Source organism: Schistocerca americana, chromosome 1 (assembly GCF_021461395.2).
Source record: "Schistocerca americana isolate TAMUIC-IGC-003095 chromosome 1, iqSchAmer2.1, whole genome shotgun sequence".
In the NCBI taxonomy this organism is placed as follows: domain Eukaryota; kingdom Metazoa; phylum Arthropoda; class Insecta; order Orthoptera; family Acrididae; genus Schistocerca; species Schistocerca americana.
Window position 1 is genome coordinate 1,114,460,974 of NC_060119.1, and position 18,811 is coordinate 1,114,479,784.

Below are 18,811 nucleotides of genomic sequence, written 5' to 3' on the forward strand. Positions count from 1 at the left end.
GCATGATACATTGAAAATTAAAGAAAGAATGGATAGTGTTACAAGGGTGAATAATGTCTCAGTCAACTTGGTCTAGGGTCAGCAATAATAATAAATAAACATCATCATAGTTGTTGATAAACATAGGACCTTGATCTTTGGCACCCACATAACTCTCCACACTCATATTGCAGTTTAACACCAACTATACAGGCTCAGGCACTCCATCACAATTGGTGACAAACTTTCCACATAAAGGGAGCATCAATGAGGTGTAAGCAGTGTAGTAAAGCATTTTGCTGGGCAGGTATGCGGATTTAGATGGGCAGCTCGAAGGAGAAAACACACACACACACACACACACACACACACACACACACACATAGTGTTTACATTAATTAACACATTATTATTTTAGTCATAATCATGGACCTCCACTCGAAAACCTTTTTTTACTAGCTACCTGGTTTTAAGTAGAAATTTGTCAATGGAATAGAAGAAGTTGTCCAGGAGAAATGATTTTAAGTATGATTTAAAATTTGCTTTGATATCTGTCACATTTTATTGGGCAAATAATAAAAAATCTTTGTTGCTGAAGATTGGATTCTTTTCTGACTCACTAACAACTTTAACAATAGTGATAAAGGTCATTTTTCCCTCTAGTGTTGTAGGCATGGAGATCACTTTGTTCTCAAATTCCGATGGATTATTTGTGATGACGTTCATTTGTGAATATATGTACCGTGACAGCAATTAAAATGCCTAGCTCCTTGAAGAGCCACCTACATGACATCCATAGGTACACCAAATGTTATTCTTACTGTTTGCTTTTGTGCAGTAAATCTTCCTTTCTACATAGTGACTTCAGAAAATGATTCCATAAGACATTATTGGTTGGAAATATTCAAAATATGTCAGGTACTTGATTTGTCTATTTCCAAGATTAGCAATTATACAAAGAGCAAAAGCAGCTGAACTTAATTCTTTGAGAAGCTTATTAATATGCTTTTTGTAGTTCAAGTTTTCATTAGTATGTACACCCAAAAATTTGGAGCATTCTATTTACTGACTCCTGCTCACGTGCTTTGTCTACTGTTTGTACAGAACTGAATATAACTGTTTTCCAAAATTTAGGGAGAGTCCATTTTCAGAGAACCATTTTATAATTCTTTGCAAAATATTATGTACCATTGCTTTCTACTGCAATTTATTACAACACTAGTATTTTATGCAAAAAGTACCTATTCTTATTGTTGAAGGCCAATCACACAGATAAGAAATAGGAGTGGACCCAAAATTGAATCCCGTGGGTCTCCTTTAGTGATTTCTCCTCAGTCACTAAAATTTTCTATCCACTTGATGTTGTTTGAAATATCCAGCACAACCTTTTGCATTCTGTTTGTTAAGTACGATTCAAACCAGCTGTGTAAAAAAGCCATCATCAGTTCCATGAGTTTTTCCGAGAGAGTAACATGAGCTACACAATCAAACGTCTTGGAAAGATAAAAAAATACCAACTGGTGATATTTTATTACTTCAAGCTCATATTATTTGGTGAGTGAATGTATACTTAGCATTCTCATTTGAACCACCCTTCTGGAATCTAAACTGTAATACACTAAGTAAATTGTTTCCACTCAACTGAGTGACTACCCTTGAGCACATTACTGTTTCAAATATTCTGAGAAATGATACCAGTAGGGAAACTGAATGATAACTGTTTAAGTTTGTCTTGTCATTTTTCTTATAAAGAGGTTACCAACTTCATATCTTAACCTGTCTGGAAAAATGCCCTCTGCCAGTAGTGTAGCCTATATCAATAAGTTATCAACTCCACATGGGCTTTTCTTTTTTAGAATTCTATTAATTTCAGTGAGGCATGTTGGTGCTATTGCTAGTTGCTGAAAGTTTTGTGGAATGACATTTTTAATATATCCTCTTGCTTCTTCAAATGAACCATTTAATTCTTTTTTTGCTGTTACATTTAAAAAGTGATTGTTAAAAGTATTTGCAACTTCTGAATTATTGCAATATATTTTCATTTTGTTTGTTGTGAAATCTTGTACACTGACTGCTTTCACTGTCCCATGGGGGCATTACCAGTACAAATAGATATAATTTGGGCCAAAAAATTCACCTGCTATGGTCCAAAGAGTATTAGATGGAGTTCTGCGTGATTTAAAGCAAAATACTTGCATGGTATATTTGGAGGACATCACTGTATTCCGAAGGATAGGCCATAGGCTGTGAAAGGAAGACGTATTCGACAGGCTACCTCCACACACTTAGCACAGGCGAGTGCCATTTTGTGCATGTGGGTAAACTACAATGGGAGAGTGATTAGCAGGAAAAGTGTTTAATCTTCGCCCAACAGAGGCAATCCACAATTTTGCAGGGCCACAAACCACAAAACAACTTCAGTCATCCCTAAGGTTATGCAATTACTATTGGAAATTCATAAAAAAATTGCGCAGATCAGGAAACTCTAAAACTGATTGATGAGAAACGTAGTGAAAGTCCAGTGGTCACCATGATGTCAAGCTCTGCTTGAGACTTTGAAGGCAGCACTGCTCTCTGATCAGGTACTAGTTTTTTTGTATTTTAAGAAAGAATTTAGGAGACACTAACAATGGGGGTGTTGGTTGTATTTTGACCAGAATATCAATGGGCAGGAACACCCAGCAGAGTATGCTTCAAGGCAACTGAACAAAGTGGAGTGTAACTACTCCAATAAAGAAAAAGGAATGTTGGTAATGATATGTGGAATAGTGTACTTTTGTTGCTATTTATACGGCTGAAAGTTGAAGGTCATCATGGAACATACTTCATTAAAATGGCTGTTGGGACTGACAGACCCATCAAGTAGGTTAACAAGATGGCTCTAAAATGGGTCAAATGGCTCTGAGCACTATGGGACTTAACAGCTGTGGTCATCAGTCCCCTAGAACTTAGAACTACTTAAACCTAACTAACCTAAGGACATCACACACATCCATGCCCGAGGCAGGATTCGAACCTGCGACCGTAGCAGTGACGCGGTTCCGGACTGCGCGCCTAGAACCGCGAGACCACCGCGGCCGGCAACAAGATGGCCATTCAAACTCCAGTGAGTATGATGACGAGATAGTTCACAAACTGGTTAGAAAGCACAAAAATGCAGATATGTTACTTAGGAAAGCTGCAGTGCATGTGCTAGGCAAAAGTTTAACAGAGTGGCAGAGAGCACAAGCAACCAACAAAGACTGTCAGGCAATCAGGTCACAATCACAATTCGTGACGCACGAAGGCTTGCTCTGCAGAATGATGAAATACGGATCATGCATAGTGGTTCTCAAGGCATTCAAGGATGCAGTACTGCATCAAGTGCATGACCACATGTTCTCAGGTCATGGAGGGCGCGGAACAACAGACAGACAAGTAGTGGAAAGATTCTTGTGGAGAACAAGAAAACGTGATTTTGAGCAATATGAAAGGGATTGAGTGCCTTCTGCACAAAGAGCTGATCTTAGTCATCAAAACATCCCTTTGCAAACACCACAGAGGCATTTAAACCTTTTCAAATGATTGGACTGTATGTTTTAGGGCCTCTTAATAGAACACCTGCTGGAAAAACATGTGCTGGCAGTTAGATATCATTTTTCAAGGCTGTTAGTGATAGTCATGATTCCTTCTCAGCAGGCTAGTATAGTAGCTCAGGCTTTAGTTAACAACTGGACACTTAAGTTAGAGGTACCTCGTACCTTAGTTATGGATCAGAGCACAAGTTTTGTATCAGATTTGATGAAAAAATTATGTCATATACTTCGTGTCTGGAAATTACACACAAGCCCGTTCCATCCTCAAACATAAGGTGTGCATAGGACAATCTTTATTATGTTGATTTGTTACAGTAACAGCAGTCGTATGTACTGGGATATGTATTTGCAATATTTAGTTGTGTGTCTAACTCCGAAGTGCACACTGATAAAGGTCTCTCACTTTTTCATGGTGTTACACAGTAGAAAAATGCAATTTCCCTTTGATATCATGATTCCCAAATTAGAACCAGACTGTGAATTGGTTAAGAAATTCTCTGAAAGATTATGGGATGAATGGCAGAAAGTAAAGTGAGCCAATGCCAAAGCTTGGAGCAACAAGAACAGTCCACACAACACGCAAAATTACTGCAGTACTAAGTGGGTCAATGGAAATTAGTCACCAAACCATACAAGCCTAATGGATAAGCAAAAAAATTCTTGCTTAAATATCAGGGTCCTTATCAGGTCATTGAGATGACTTCTCCAGTAAGTTTTAAAGTGCAGTTTCTCACTAAAACACCTAGCGTCCACTTGAGTAGAGTTAAACCCATTAGAGGAATGGTGGATGCATTGCCACAAGTCCTAAGGGTGGAGTCAGGGCACACAAAAACGACTAGAAAAGTAGACAAGCGGGGCGTGTATAGTGCTCCCTAAACACTAAGATCATATAACAAATAGTAGCATTCAAGTTGTGTTATGTCCATAAGTTGTTCTATTCTTGTAAAATGTGTTCTGAAGGTAAGATGAATTACAAGACATGCTGGATGAACAAATGGTCCTGATACTGACAATCCAGGACACCAGCATAACAGATGACAACGCAACAGATTTTGGTAACTACATACTGTGCAAGAGAATAACGGATGAGAAAATAGGCAAAGGAGCTCCACTGTCTTTGCAGTCAACAAGAGAATCCTCACATTATCATCAGAAATGAAACCAATAAATAAAATAATAATGCTGATGAGGCTCAAAATGTATTAATAAATCTTACACGATAATCAATGCACATGTACCAGTAAGTCAAGATAACAATAGAGACAAAAGAAGAGTTGACAAGTGCTGGGGTAGACTAGAGGGAACCATGAGAAACAACCCTAAAGGAGGTATTAAATTCTTCTTATATCTGCCACTATCATTATTGTTATTACTGTTGTCAATATCACTGGCAGTGGCTGCAGTAGTAGTACAAGTATTACTAGTATTAACTTTATTAGTTCGTAGTCAGTATGATTTACCCACAGTGCCACTTCAGACACTCCAATCATTTTAATACTAGTTATCATATTAAAATTGTTATTTCTTAGGTAACTATGATGTAAAAAAAGTACTGTATGTGTGAATCCTTTGTCAGATGTAAGAGAGGACCTGATGGTCATAATACGATCACATTAAATAAATAAATATATACATTAAAAAAAATAAGTATTAAAATTTTATAAGATGATTTAAACTCACAATCAGATAGAGAAAGGAAATTCAGAGGAATGATAGGACAACACAAAATCTGGGTTTCAGAGAAAGTATGGACCACAACTGAACAACAAAGAGAACTGTGAAACACGGGTAAAGTACATCAATGAACTATTCAACTGTCCTGAACCAATAGATTCCCAAGGAGACGGCATCATAGCTGAAGTACTATGGGAAACTGGGCCAAATACCATCAGAGAAATAACAAATATACACGATGTATGGGAGAACTGAAGTAATATCAGAAGACCTTAAGTGCATAGTTATACACCTTCTACGTAAGAAAGCAGATAGGACTTATGTTAACAATTATAGAGGGAAAACTGTACTGCCAGTCACATACAAAACAGTATCACAGTGCCTGTTAGACTGGGATACTGTTCCACCCACAATACCAAGCAAGCAACAGACTGAAAAGATAATGTGCTTAACATATACTCAGTTTCAAGACAGTTCTGAGATTCCAAGCGATGAGAAGCACAGACTCGTGCAAATGCAACTCACACACACATGACCACTATCTTTGCTGCTCAGGCCAGACGTTACCTTGGCACAGGAGTGTGTGTGTGTGTGTGTGTGTGTGTGTGTGTGTGTGTGTGTTGTCTAATATGGCTACGGGAGTTTTAAACATTATATGATTACTTACACTGAAAGAAGTCTTTAAACAGTGTAAGTAATGAAAAGTGAGAAGGGTATCTCTGGTTTTGAAATAGTGTTTTCAAGGATGGAGTAAGTTATTAAAGAAATGTGGATGAAAGATATTTTACTCCAATTACATGAAAGAAACCAGTAAAATATGTGAAAATCATTTAGTTTCAATTTGACTGATAGCGTAAAAATCAGTGGCACACAGAATGCAGCTGAGCACATGATCAAAATGAAAAGTATTTTTTATTTTCTCATTATTACTCTATCCCAAATCAAGCAAACCTGGAAACCATTACAGAATTAATGCTATACAATCAAAAGAAATTAAATACAAAAAAAATCTAGTGGAGATTTGACAGTAAGCAAGAGGTGAACATATAATTAAAATAGATTCGAGAAGATGACACGAGTCATAATTGTTAAGATATCACATTTATATGATTCAGCGATCAGCTCAGCATGCAACAAGCGTGCCTGCAGCAGCCAAATGGTTCAAGTGCATAGGTAAGACGGATGCAGTCACTAGAATCTGGTAATGCTGATTATTATTTCAGAATCAGAACAACATTTTTTGATTCCTCGAGAGTGTTTTAACTTACGAGCACTCAACTACGCAAACTGTTCTTTGTCTACTAACGTAATCTTGTGATTCTGAAATCAGCATAATTTCAACACAAAAATAAATAACACCAATAGAGGAAAGCATATTTAGCAATAACAAATAAATTGACAGCTAACAACATCAAATTTTACTAAAACATCAATGGAATCAACAAAACCACTATGCAAATGCAACTGTACACAAGTCTTTTTAAGACACCACACTCTGAGCTCCGCCCCCCCTCCCCCCCAGGTCTCTATGTCATTAATATTCAATGACCCCACAGATTTATTTCTGAAACAGTGTGGAATAGACAAGCAGTGATCTAAAAGGCAGGTATGATTTTACTAGATTATACATTGTTGTTGTCTTCAGTCCTGAGGCTGGTTTGATGCAGCTCTCCATGCTACTCTATCCTGTGCAAGCTTCTTCATCTCCCAGTACCTACTGCAACCTACATCCTTCTGAATCTGCTTAGTGTATTCATCTCTTGGTCTCCCTCTACGATTTTTACCCTCCACGCTGCCCTCCAATACTAAATTGGTGATCCCTTGATGCCTCAGAACATGTCCTACCAATCGATCCCTTCTTCTAGTCAAGTTGTGCCACAAACTTCTCTTCTCCCCAACCCTATTCAATATCTCCTCATTAGTTATGTGATCTACCCATTTAATCTTCAGCATTCTTCTGTAGCACCACATTTCGAAAGCTTCAATTCTCTTCTTGTCTAAACTATTTATCGTCCATGTTTCACTTCCATACATGGCTACACTCCATACAAATACTTTCAGAAATGACTTCCTGACACTTAAATCTATACTCGACGTTAACAAATTTCTCTTCTTCAGAAACGCTTTCCTTGCCATTGCCAGTCTACATTTTATATCCTCTCTACTTCGACCATCATCAGTTCTTTTGCTCCCCAAATAGAAAAACTCCTTTACTACTTTAAGTGTCTCATTTCCTAATCTAATTCCCTCAGCATCACCCGACTGAATTCGACTACATTCCATTATCCTCGTTTTGCTTTTGTTGATGCTCATCTTATATCCTCCTTTCAAGACGCTATCCATTCCGTTCAACTGCTCTTCCAAGTCCTTTGCTGTCTCTGACAGAATTACAATGTCATCGGCGAACCTCAAGGTTTTTATTTCTTCTCCATGGATTTTAATACCTACTCCGAATTTTTCTTTTGTTTCCTTTACTGCTTGCTCAATATACAGATTGCATATCGGGGAGAGGCTACAACCCTGTCTCACTCCCTTCTCAACCACTGCTTCCCTTTCATGCCCTCAACACTTAAAACTGCCATCTGGTTTCTGTACAAATTGTAAATAGCCTTTCGCTCTCTGTATTTTACCCCTGCCACCTTCAGAATTTGAAAAAGAATATTCCAGTCAACATTGTCAAAAGCTTTCTCTAAGTCTACAAATGCTAGAAACGTAGGTTTGCCTTTCCTTAATCTAGCTTCTAAGACAAGTCGTAGAGTCAGTATTGCCTCACGTGTTCCAATATTTCTACGGAATCCAAACTGATCTTCCCCGAGGTCGGCTTCTACCAGTTTTTCCATTCGTCTGTAAAGAATTCGTGTTAGTCTTTTGCAGCTGTGACTTATTAAACTGATAGTTCCGTAATTTTCACATCTGTCAACACCTGCTTTCTTTGGGATTGAAATTATTATATTCTTCCTGAAGTCTGAGGGAATTTCGTCTGTCTCGTACATCTTGCTCACTATATGGTAGAGTTTTGTCAGGACTGGCTCTGCCAAAGCTGTCAGTAGTTCCAATGGAATGTTGTCTACTCCCGGGGCCTTGTTTTGGCTCAGGTCTTTCAGTGCTAGGCTGTACATACTATGTTGTAAATAAATGAGTTGACGTTTTAGTTATTTATCAATTGTCGGGATTGCTCAATGTGCACCAAGCTACAACAGATATATCTGGTGTCAAGGTTGAAGTAAAGAAACATTAGAATTTAACACCTCATTGACAACGAGGTCATTGCAGGTGGAGCAAAAGCTTGGATTAGGGACGAATGGTCAAGGAAACTGGCTGTGCCCTTTCAAAGGAACCATCCTGGCACTTTCCTTATACGGTTTAGGGAAATCGCAGAAAGCCTCATCTGGATGACCAAATGTGGATCTGAACCACCACAGTCATGAGTGCAAGTCCAGTGTGCTAACCACTGCAACACATCACTCGATGCAAGGATGAAATTACTGAGGATCCATGGGAGAGGATTAAACACCACCAACTTCAAACAACATCCCATTAATCAATTTTTTAAAATTTCAGCAGTGTTGGAAATTGCTCCTTGTGTCTAACAGTGTACTTAATTTGTGTATAAAATTGCAAGCATGGGAGAACCTTTACGCACTGCACTTATCCTCTTTCAAAGCCAACAAATACAAACATTACTGTCGAGCATTACCATTCTGCTGGAATCACTAGCCCAACATTCAACTAAAACTGAAGAACAGAACTCCAGCAGCCAAGTGCCACTTCCTCCTATCCATTTCTTTGATGCAAAACAAAAAGACTGAATGGAATAAAAAATTCAATTGAAGCAGCACTTCTCAGCCAACAAAATCTAAGGTGACTCATGAAGTTCTTGCTTGTTGCAAAATTGTGCCTGTATTGAAAAGTGTTCTCACAGTAAAACTCCAAACCATATCAAAAACATTAGAAATGCAATGATTTTCTGATGTCCAGATACAAGTAGTTGCTACTTGTATCCAATTTTTTCTTGTATGCATCTTTAAAATAATCAGTCGTGCAAGGAAGGGATTGTTGAAATTAAGGGCATGACTAGGAATTGTAAATTTAACTGCACTTTTGGAGCTTTTCTTCAACACAAAATAGAACTAGACTTTAATGTGCCTGTTGTCGCAACATTGACCACAGATAGTTCTATGCAGCCCAGACCTACATGAGGCACAAGCTGACAACAACCACAAGCAGTGGCATAAGCAGTACAAGAGATGCCCGGCTAGTTTTCCAAAGTGTTGTATTAAGAGCTGTGTAGCACATGAGTACAAGCATTCCTTTTTTCGCCAAGCGGAATGCTGACACTGGCATAAGTAAGGACACAAAGGAAGTTTGCCTGCAAATGAATCACAAAAGTAAATTCTATTCTAGACAAACCTAGATTTGAGAAAATTGAAATAAATATGAACTCAAAGTCTGAATCCACACCCACTCCTCCCGGCAATACATGCAGGAAATATAGGTCCAAGTGCAAGAATCGCAAAGCTATATGCACAATACAAAATTTTGCTCTTTCAGATCAGCTCTCCTCAAACAGATGAATATCAAAACACTCCAATCACTGACCAATAAGATGAAATCAGTCTTCTGAAAGTAAGAACTGAGATCCACATTCAAAGGACTAAGCATAAACTGCAGTCAAACGGTACCATTTTAGTTAGAGATTGGTGCTTCAAATGAATTAATTACTCATATGAACAACTGGGGCACCCGAAGCTACAAAAATCACATCTGCCCCTCACGGCCTACAATGGTGTAAGTATCTGTTCTCAGCATTTGTACTTTGCAAGCAAATTATAAAAATAAGATCGTATTAGTGCTATTTACAGTAGTGCTATCATGCTCTAGTGCCAATATTTTTGTCTTGGATGCATTTGCTTTGCTCGGGTTGGATATTCAAGATAATATGCTTGGTATCGATACTTATGTTTCCGGTGTCAGCATTCAGTTGTGTGAAAAATATGGACATTTGCTCGATGGGACATTGGGACGGGTAAAGAATTATCTAGGGCACACTACACCCAAGGCAAATGCAAACCCAAATTTTTCCATGCACATCATGTACCACAAGCTATTTGTAATGAGGTCATTTCTGAACTCAACAGATTGGAGGAAGAGTTTTGAAAGCCATTTCTGCAAGACAACTGACATCTCTGCTAGTTAACACTAGAAAACCAAACAGTAAAATCACACTTTGTGTAGACTTTAAAACAATAGTTATTGCTCACACAGTTATTGATCCTTTCAGGGTTCCATGTATGGAACTTACGGTTCACCTAGCAGGTGGATGATTTTTCTACCAAATGAATTCAGCTTATCTCAATAACAGCAACGTCCTTTTGGAATTGCATCTGCTCCCGCGTTGTTTCAGCACATTCTTGAACAAATGACACTGAAATTTCTGTCCCGTTCAAATTATCTGGATGACATCATTGTACTAGACAAATACCAGAATATCATCTAAAAAAATTAGAATCTCTCTTCAGATTTTAACTGACATGGGACTGAAGTGAAATCTACATCAGTGTTTGATTTTCCATATCAAAACTGAATATTTGGAACAACTTACTGACACCCATGTCACTTGTCCCTCGAATGAACTTTTAGAAGCCATCCAGAGATTAGCTTCTCTTAAAAATTATGGGAGTGTAAACAGTTATTGGAAAACTTATCTTTTACATAAAATTTATTCCAAAGACGGCACAAACCGTTACTCCTTGCTTCACCTCTGATGTAAAAATGTTCATTTCCTGTGGACTGGAGGTGAAGGATAATTTCAAAGGTTCAAAAATGTATTGCTTAGTTGCCTATGCCTTATTCATTACTATCTGGAGAAACCCATAGTGCTTGTAGTTGATGCATCATCACGTAGAATATGGGCAGTATTATTTCATAAGATCAGAAGCACTGAACGCCTCAAAGTGTTTGCGTGTAAGACAGTGAACAAGACCCCTGACAACTATCATCAGCTGGAAAAGGAAAGATGTATGGCATCATCGTGAAATTACATCAATATCCGTATGGCAGAAATTTCTCTCTCGACTGATCTTAAGCCATTAAAAGCTCTTTTTCATTCAACAAAAGATGTGCCTGATTATACAGAACAGAAGCTGCAGCAATCGTCATTACTTCTTTCGAATAACCAATAGAGAATTCTTTATTGTTCCTACAGCACAGCATTCAAATGTAGACAAGCTACCTCGCTTACCTATGGGAAGTGACATCTAGAGTTTGACGCAACACAACCTTTTTGTCTTAAAGTTGATCAAGCTGATTCACAATCAATGCAAGCTTTTACCACTGATAGTTGGAATATTACACAAACTACTGAGAACGATCAATCTGTATGATTGCTCAAGTACTACATTTGGATGAGTAGGCGTTGTACTCTGAAATCAATTTAGGATGCATTGATACACAAATGCCATACTCAAGGCAAGAGCTGAGATCTTCAGAAGGGCGTGATTATATTGCTTGCTGCAAATGAACAAACGTGAAGCCTGATTCTGCATCACTGCAGCAACATGTTTTGAAACTTTTACACAGAAGACATTGGGGAATTGTTAAAACTAAGCAACTAGCATGCCAACATTGTACATAGCTTGGTCTTCATAATCAGTTTAAACGCATAACCACCTTCTGCCACATGTTCGCAGACAACCAGTCAGTGCCATGTCAAAAATTTTTAATTATCCTTGACCTGATAGTCCTTGGCAACATATCCACATTGATTTTGCTGGGCCTTTCTGGAACATATGGTGGCTAATTATCCAATTTTCACTGCAGTGAATTCAATCACCAGTGCTAGCACTATCAAAGCACTTGCTTCTGTCTTTTATATAGAAAGCTCATGGCCAACTATCATTTCAGGCAATGGTCTGCAGTGTTCTTCATTGGAATTTCAACAATTTAGTCAACAAATTGGGATTCATCATGTCCGAAAAGCTCCATTCTCTTCTCAATTGAACAGTGAAGCCTTATGTTTTGTTTACACTTTCAAGGCTCAGATGTCAAAACTTCATGCTTTTCATTCAGGGGTAAATGCTTTGTTATTGTTTCTCAGAACTTTATGATCTCTGCCTCTTTACAAAGCAGAACTGTTACATGGTCATCACCACCGCACTTTCCATCATCTATTTTACCCTCGACATCCTACTTCAGATGCAAACTTTGCAACAAAGCTCCACATGAAGGACAAAGTTTTCTACAGCCTATAAAGTGCCTCACAACTGGGAATCTGGCATCGTCACTCAGATGACTCACTGAGCTCGTTACACCATTCGCAACATAATAAGCACTCATCGACAACGCCAAAACCAACTTTGCTTTCATGATTACTGTGATCCTCTTGTAGGTTTCCATGTTTCAGAAATACACTCCTGGAAATGGAAAAAAGAACACATTGACACCGGTGTGTCAGACCCACCATACTTGCTCCGGACACTGCGAGAGGGCTGTACAAGCAATGATCACACGCACGGCACAGCGGACACACCAGGAACCGCGGTGTTGGCCGTCGAATGGCGCTAGCTGCGCAGCATTTGTGCACCGCCGCCGTCAGTGTCAGCCAGTTTGCCGTGGCATACGGAGCTCCATCGCAGTCTTTAACACTGGTAGCATGCCGCGACAGTGTGGACGTGAACCGTATGTCCAGTTGACGGACTTTGAGCGAGGGTGTATAGTGGGCATGCGGGAGGCCGGGTGGACGTACCGCCGAATTGCTCAACACGTGGGGCGTGAGGTCTCCACAGTACATCGATGTTGTCGCCAGTGGTCGGCGGAAGGTGCACGTGCCTGTCGACCTGGGACCGGACCGCAGCGACGCACGGATGCACGCCAAGACCGTAGGATCCTACGCAGTGCCGTAGGGGACCGCACTGCCACTTCCCAGCAAATTAGGGACACTGTTGCTCCTGGGGTATCGGCGAGGACCATTCGCAACCGTCTCCATGAAGCTGGGCTACGGTCCCGCACACCGTTAGGCCGTCTTCCGCTCACGCCCCAACATCGTGCAGCCCGCCTCCAGTGGTGTCGCGACAGGCGTGAATGGAGGGGCGAATGGAGACGTGTCATCTTCAGCGATGAGAGTCGCTTCTGCCTTGGTGCCAATGATGGTCGTATGCGTGTTTGGCGCCGTGCAGGTGAGCGCCACAATCAGGACTGCATACGACCGAGGCACACAGGGCCAACACCCGGCATCATGGTGTGGGGAGCGATCTCCTACACTGGCCGTACACCACTGGTGATCGTCGAGGGGACACTGAATAGTGCACGGTACATCCAAACCGTCATCGAACCCATCGTTCTACCATTCCTAGACCGGCAAGGGAACTTGCTGTTCCAACAGGACAATGCACGTCCGCATGTATCCCGTGCCACCCAACGTGCTCTAGAAGGTGTAAGTCAACTACCCTGGCCAGCAAGATCTCCGGATCTGTCCCCCATTGAGCATGTTTGGGACTGGATGAAGCGTCGTCTCACGCGGTCTGCACGTCCAGCACGAACGCTGGTCCAACTGAGGCGGCAGGTGGAAATGGCATGGCAAGCCGTTCCACAGGACTACATCCAGCATCTCTACGATCGTCTCCATGGGAGAATAGCAGCCTGCATTGCTGTGAAAGGTGGATATACACTGTACTAGTGCCGACATTGTGCATGCTCTGTTGCCTGTGTCTATGTGCCTGTGGTTCTGTCAGTGTGATCATGTGATGTATCTGACCCCAGGAATGTGTCAATAAAGTTTCCCCTTCCTGGGACAATGAATTCACGGTGTTCTTATTTCAATTTCCAGGAGTGTATTACCTATAACACACACTGCTGCACTTTAACAGGCTTTGCAGGTGCACGGGCCTATTGACAACTCTTCCAAGGAAGTTGACCCCTGCTCACCCAGGCAGCAGCAGCTGCTACTGCTGTCGCAGCCAGAGCCACCACATCCATTGCCATTCGCTGTGACATCGGTCATGGACATCGACCCGCTGCCAGCCTTAGCCATTGGTATCCTCTGCAGTGTCACCGCAGTACCCACCTGTACCATTGCATGAATGTTGAACCTCCAGATTTTTGGCAAATGTTCCTGATGGTTCACAACATGAATGTTGGGATGTGTGCTGGTTGGCACCACCTGCTATCACGCCGGATCCAACTCCATCAGATGCATCATGGTACCCCCATATCGTCGCCCACACCTACACTAGTCATGTGCTGCCCACATCTCAGTAGATGATGCAGCATTTAAACATGCAGTCGGCAGGTGCCTCCATCAACCAGTGTCCAGAGGGCCATCCGCATTCCTATGCACGGCACTACGAGGATCACCAAAGTATGCTGTGTTCACTTCTACTCACAGAATGCAAATTTATCCATCCAAATGTCTTTTTAAGACACCACATATCAAGTTTCACATTGGAAAACTCACAGAGGGAGTACAACTACGAACATTGTACGACATTATTAATATTCAATGACTATACAGAACTATTTCTGAAGCAATGTGTAACATATAACCAGTGACATAAAGGAATGTTAATTTTACCAGGGTGTACATACTGCAAATAAATGAGTTGATATTTCAGTCATTTATTCATTGTTTGGAGTGTTCGAGGTGTATCGAGCCACCTCACATAATGTATGAACAGAACAGAATGTAATACATTCATCATTTTGCACGAACTGTGAACTGGAAACTCTAATAACCAGCTAGTTTAGATGTACCACACATCTCTTGTAGCAGATTTACCAATATTTCAGACATACATCAGGTACCCACCAAACCATTAAGAAGAATTCAGACCATTTATAAACTTACAGAGATCTCAAATCAACTGCATTTCTGTTTAAGAGTTTGCTTTCATATCAAACATATGAAACCTTACAAAAGAGTATTTACATACTGAACAGTATACATCATATGATAAAAGACTCACGATTATTGTCATGCCTTGACATTCCTGTCTGTTACAGCACTTAACTTGCCAATTCTTTTCCCCATTGTTGTATTGTTGTTATTCCATCCTGCACTTCCCATTGTTTTTAAAGATGATTCTCTTGAATAAATGTTGCTGTGCTATTTTTAACATAAGAACTTACTATGCAGACAGCTGAATCTTGAACTTTATTGAAGCTGGGTTATATTCTGGCTTGCTGACATTATGTTCGCAGCTCCGGCATCTTTGAGAGCGCTTGATAAGGAGCTGTTTGTGTGCTGGATACAACTGTGATACCTTCGTAGGCTGAAACTCTGGCTGAGCAAGCCTCTGTGTTAGTGTTGTAACTGAAAGCAAAAAAAATAGTATGTAACTTCAATCAGATATACATCTCATCCATCAGCTTAAAAATTCTAGAAACAGTATATATTTAAAGGACTTAGCTAATTTAAAATTTATCATTTATTTTGCTGTCTTAAATTTATAACTAACATGGCAAAATAAACAAATTTTAAACATCTACTCAGTTGTAGATTCTCTCTCAATAAAATATCGACAACAGTGACTGCCATAATTATATATTTTATGTCATCTTATATAAGTAAATGCTAAGTTATTCAGGATATGAACTAATGCATGTTGCATGTGATCATTAATATTCCCTGAGAATAGGGGAACAGAATGGATGTTCCAAAGTGATCAGTGGTGGGTCTGCTCTTATTTCTAACTTCCAAGAACAATCTTCCTATGATTTTTAAAGGATGATTAAGGAAGTGTAATTTTAGCTGATGACACAAGCAAAAAACTCAACTGCACCAGATACAGTTCAGATGACAGTGGACCCCTTTACATGCAACAAAACCATTAAACTAGCTTTTTAGTAGTAATATAGAAAATATGATTAAACCAAACAGAAAAAAGTATACTCCGTCAAATAAATATAAAATAATCAAATGATCTATGTTAATCAGAAATGTCACACGAGATGAAACAGCAAAAGCAATGAATTGACTAAAAAAGCTCTGCTGGTCTTTATGGTCTTTCTGCAATAATCTTAAAGAAGAAATGCTTTAAAATTAACTGATCCACAGACACACTTATGTGCTTGTTCCAACTAGGCACTGTACCATACATGCTGGAAATGCCAGTGTAAATGCTATTTACAAGAAAGTTGAAAGGTATAATGTAAATAACTTTAGACCCACTGCAATTTTCTCTTCCTCTCAGAGAAAATCTTTCAATGAAAGCTCTATACACAGAAAAATGTAAGTTGATGCAGATGAGTAAAAAATACAAACCAATAATGTTCAAATACTGTATTAGTAGTGCGCTGCTTGACAGTTACGTCAATTAAATATCTAGGCATAATGTTGCAAAGCAATACATATTGGAATGAGCATATAAGGACTATAGTAGGGAAGGCGAATGGTCAACTGGGATAATTTTAGGAAAGTGTTGTTTATCTGTAAAGGAGACTGCATGTACGACACTAATGTGATGCATTGTTATGTACTATTCAACTGTTTGGGATTTGCACCAGGTCGGATTAAAGGAAGGCATCAAAGCAATTCAGAGGGAGGCTGCTAGATTTATTACCAATAGGTTCAAACAACACACAAGTGTTACAAAGATGCTTCAGGAATTCAAACTGGAATCACTGGAAGGAAGGTGACATTCTTTTTGAGGAGCGCTATTGAGAAAATTTAGAGAATAGGCATTTGAGGCCGACTGCAGAACAATTCCACTGCCACCAACATACATTTCGCGTAAGGACCATAAAGATAAGATTAGAGAGATTAGGGCTCGTACCAAGACAGTTGTTTTTACCTCACACTATTTGTGAATGAAGCAGATGAGGAAATAACTAGTAGTGGTACAGGATACCCTCTGCCATGCAACATATGGTGGCTTGCGGAGAATGGTTGTAGATATAGATATGAAACAATATGTAGTAAACAACACAGACTCAGAAATAGGTCATCAATAACTGCCATTTATGAGTGCGTTAAATGTATACTACACCTTACAAACAGTAAATAGGAAACAACAAGAATATTTCTTGACCTATCAAAGGACTTCGATTTGTTGGCTCATAAAACTTTAATAGTATGGCATTCAAGACCCGTGCATCAGTTGGATCTGCTCCTACCCAAATTATCATGAACAGGCAGCAAGCATATTACAGAAAGGTGAAGCTACCACCAACCTGAAGGTTTGTTTGGAAGCCACAGTACATTACTAGGCATTGTCCAACTGGAGGTGATTGCTGCTGTCTTCCTTCGACCTTCGAAATGACTTACGCAGCCAATTATAGGGGACCCTACAGCTTAATGTGAACTTCAAATGGCAGAGCAACAAGGCATTTTTCACATTAATGAACATTACCAGATGTGAAATAAGTTATAACTGTCAGAGAAAACCTTAAAGAACCTAATAGAATACTTATCAGGATATAATTTATTAAATATGGTGTGCCTCAAAAGTCATTAATGAGATCCCTTCTCTTCCAACTATACATTAACTATTTAAGCCAAAATGTGGGTGATTGTAATGCTAGCATTTGCTGATGATACCACAATCTTGATAAAAGGGAAAAGTAAGGAACTACTGCAAGAATCAGTAAACACAACTTAGCAACTAGCATTTGCTGATGATACCACAATCTTGATAAAAGGTAAAAGTAAGGAACTACTGCAAGAATCAGTAAACACAACTTAGCAACTTTGCGTGGAATAAAAAGCTATTAATAAACAATAAGAAGTTACCTCAATAAAATTTCACAATTTCATAACAATGACCCATAATTCCCACATTTATCTATGAACAATGAACCAGCTGGTAACAGCACGGAAACTAAATTTTTAGGCCTGTGGTTACAAATCCTTTTAAAATGGATAAGTAGATAGAAAATGTGAATGCAAAATTAAGAAAAAGATGCCACCTACTTTGCAAATTGAAACTGTTGTAGTGAGCTAACAGTAAGAAGTGCTTATTATACCTAATTTCAGTCTCATTTTAAATATGGCATTATAATCTGGGGTAACTCAAAGGCAGCTATTAGTACTGCAGCCTGCAAAAAAAGCCCATCAGAATCAAGAATCATGAATGGATTCAAACCTAGAATATAATGCAGAGCACTACCACATGCTGGTAATGGGAAATTCTGGTAAATATATTTAGTAAGTTGCTACCTTTACTGCAAAAAATGTTTTAGGTATTATAAAAACAGAGAGAGAAAGTAGGCCTAACCAATTTGTGAAAATACGTTGGCTTTAGAATATCCCACTTTTGTCAAATCTTTATGAACTATGAATTGCACACACCGAAACTGACTTGAGTTAATCTCTCTTCAAATTCTCAAATAACTACTTAAACTCATTATATTTATTACAAACCAATAATTTTCTGAAATTTTTAAGAAGAAAGTATGCTTTTTTCAAACATATATAATTAAACCCTAGCTTACAAGGTTACAAACTGCAGAACAAAATTCTGCTTTGGACAGTTACCAGTGGCTCAACTCCCAAACATCTCAAAACACTGGATAAACTTTAGATCAGAGGTTTGTACATATTTTAAAGAGTTTATTGAAGTTCACACAAACTAAATACAATAAATTTTTAT

General features: G+C 39.2%; 1 protein-coding gene across 1 annotated transcript in view; it reads right to left on the reverse strand.

The window, feature by feature from the left end:
- The window catches only part of LOC124618726 (dynactin subunit 4), a 52,153-nt gene that overhangs the window by 21,367 nt on the left and 11,975 nt on the right, over positions 1-18,811 (reverse strand). The window contains exon 4 of the mRNA XM_047145372.1: positions 15,351-15,534. Coding sequence (XP_047001328.1) covers positions 15,351-15,534 — 184 coding nt within the window. The remainder of the gene's footprint in view (positions 1-15,350; positions 15,535-18,811) is intronic.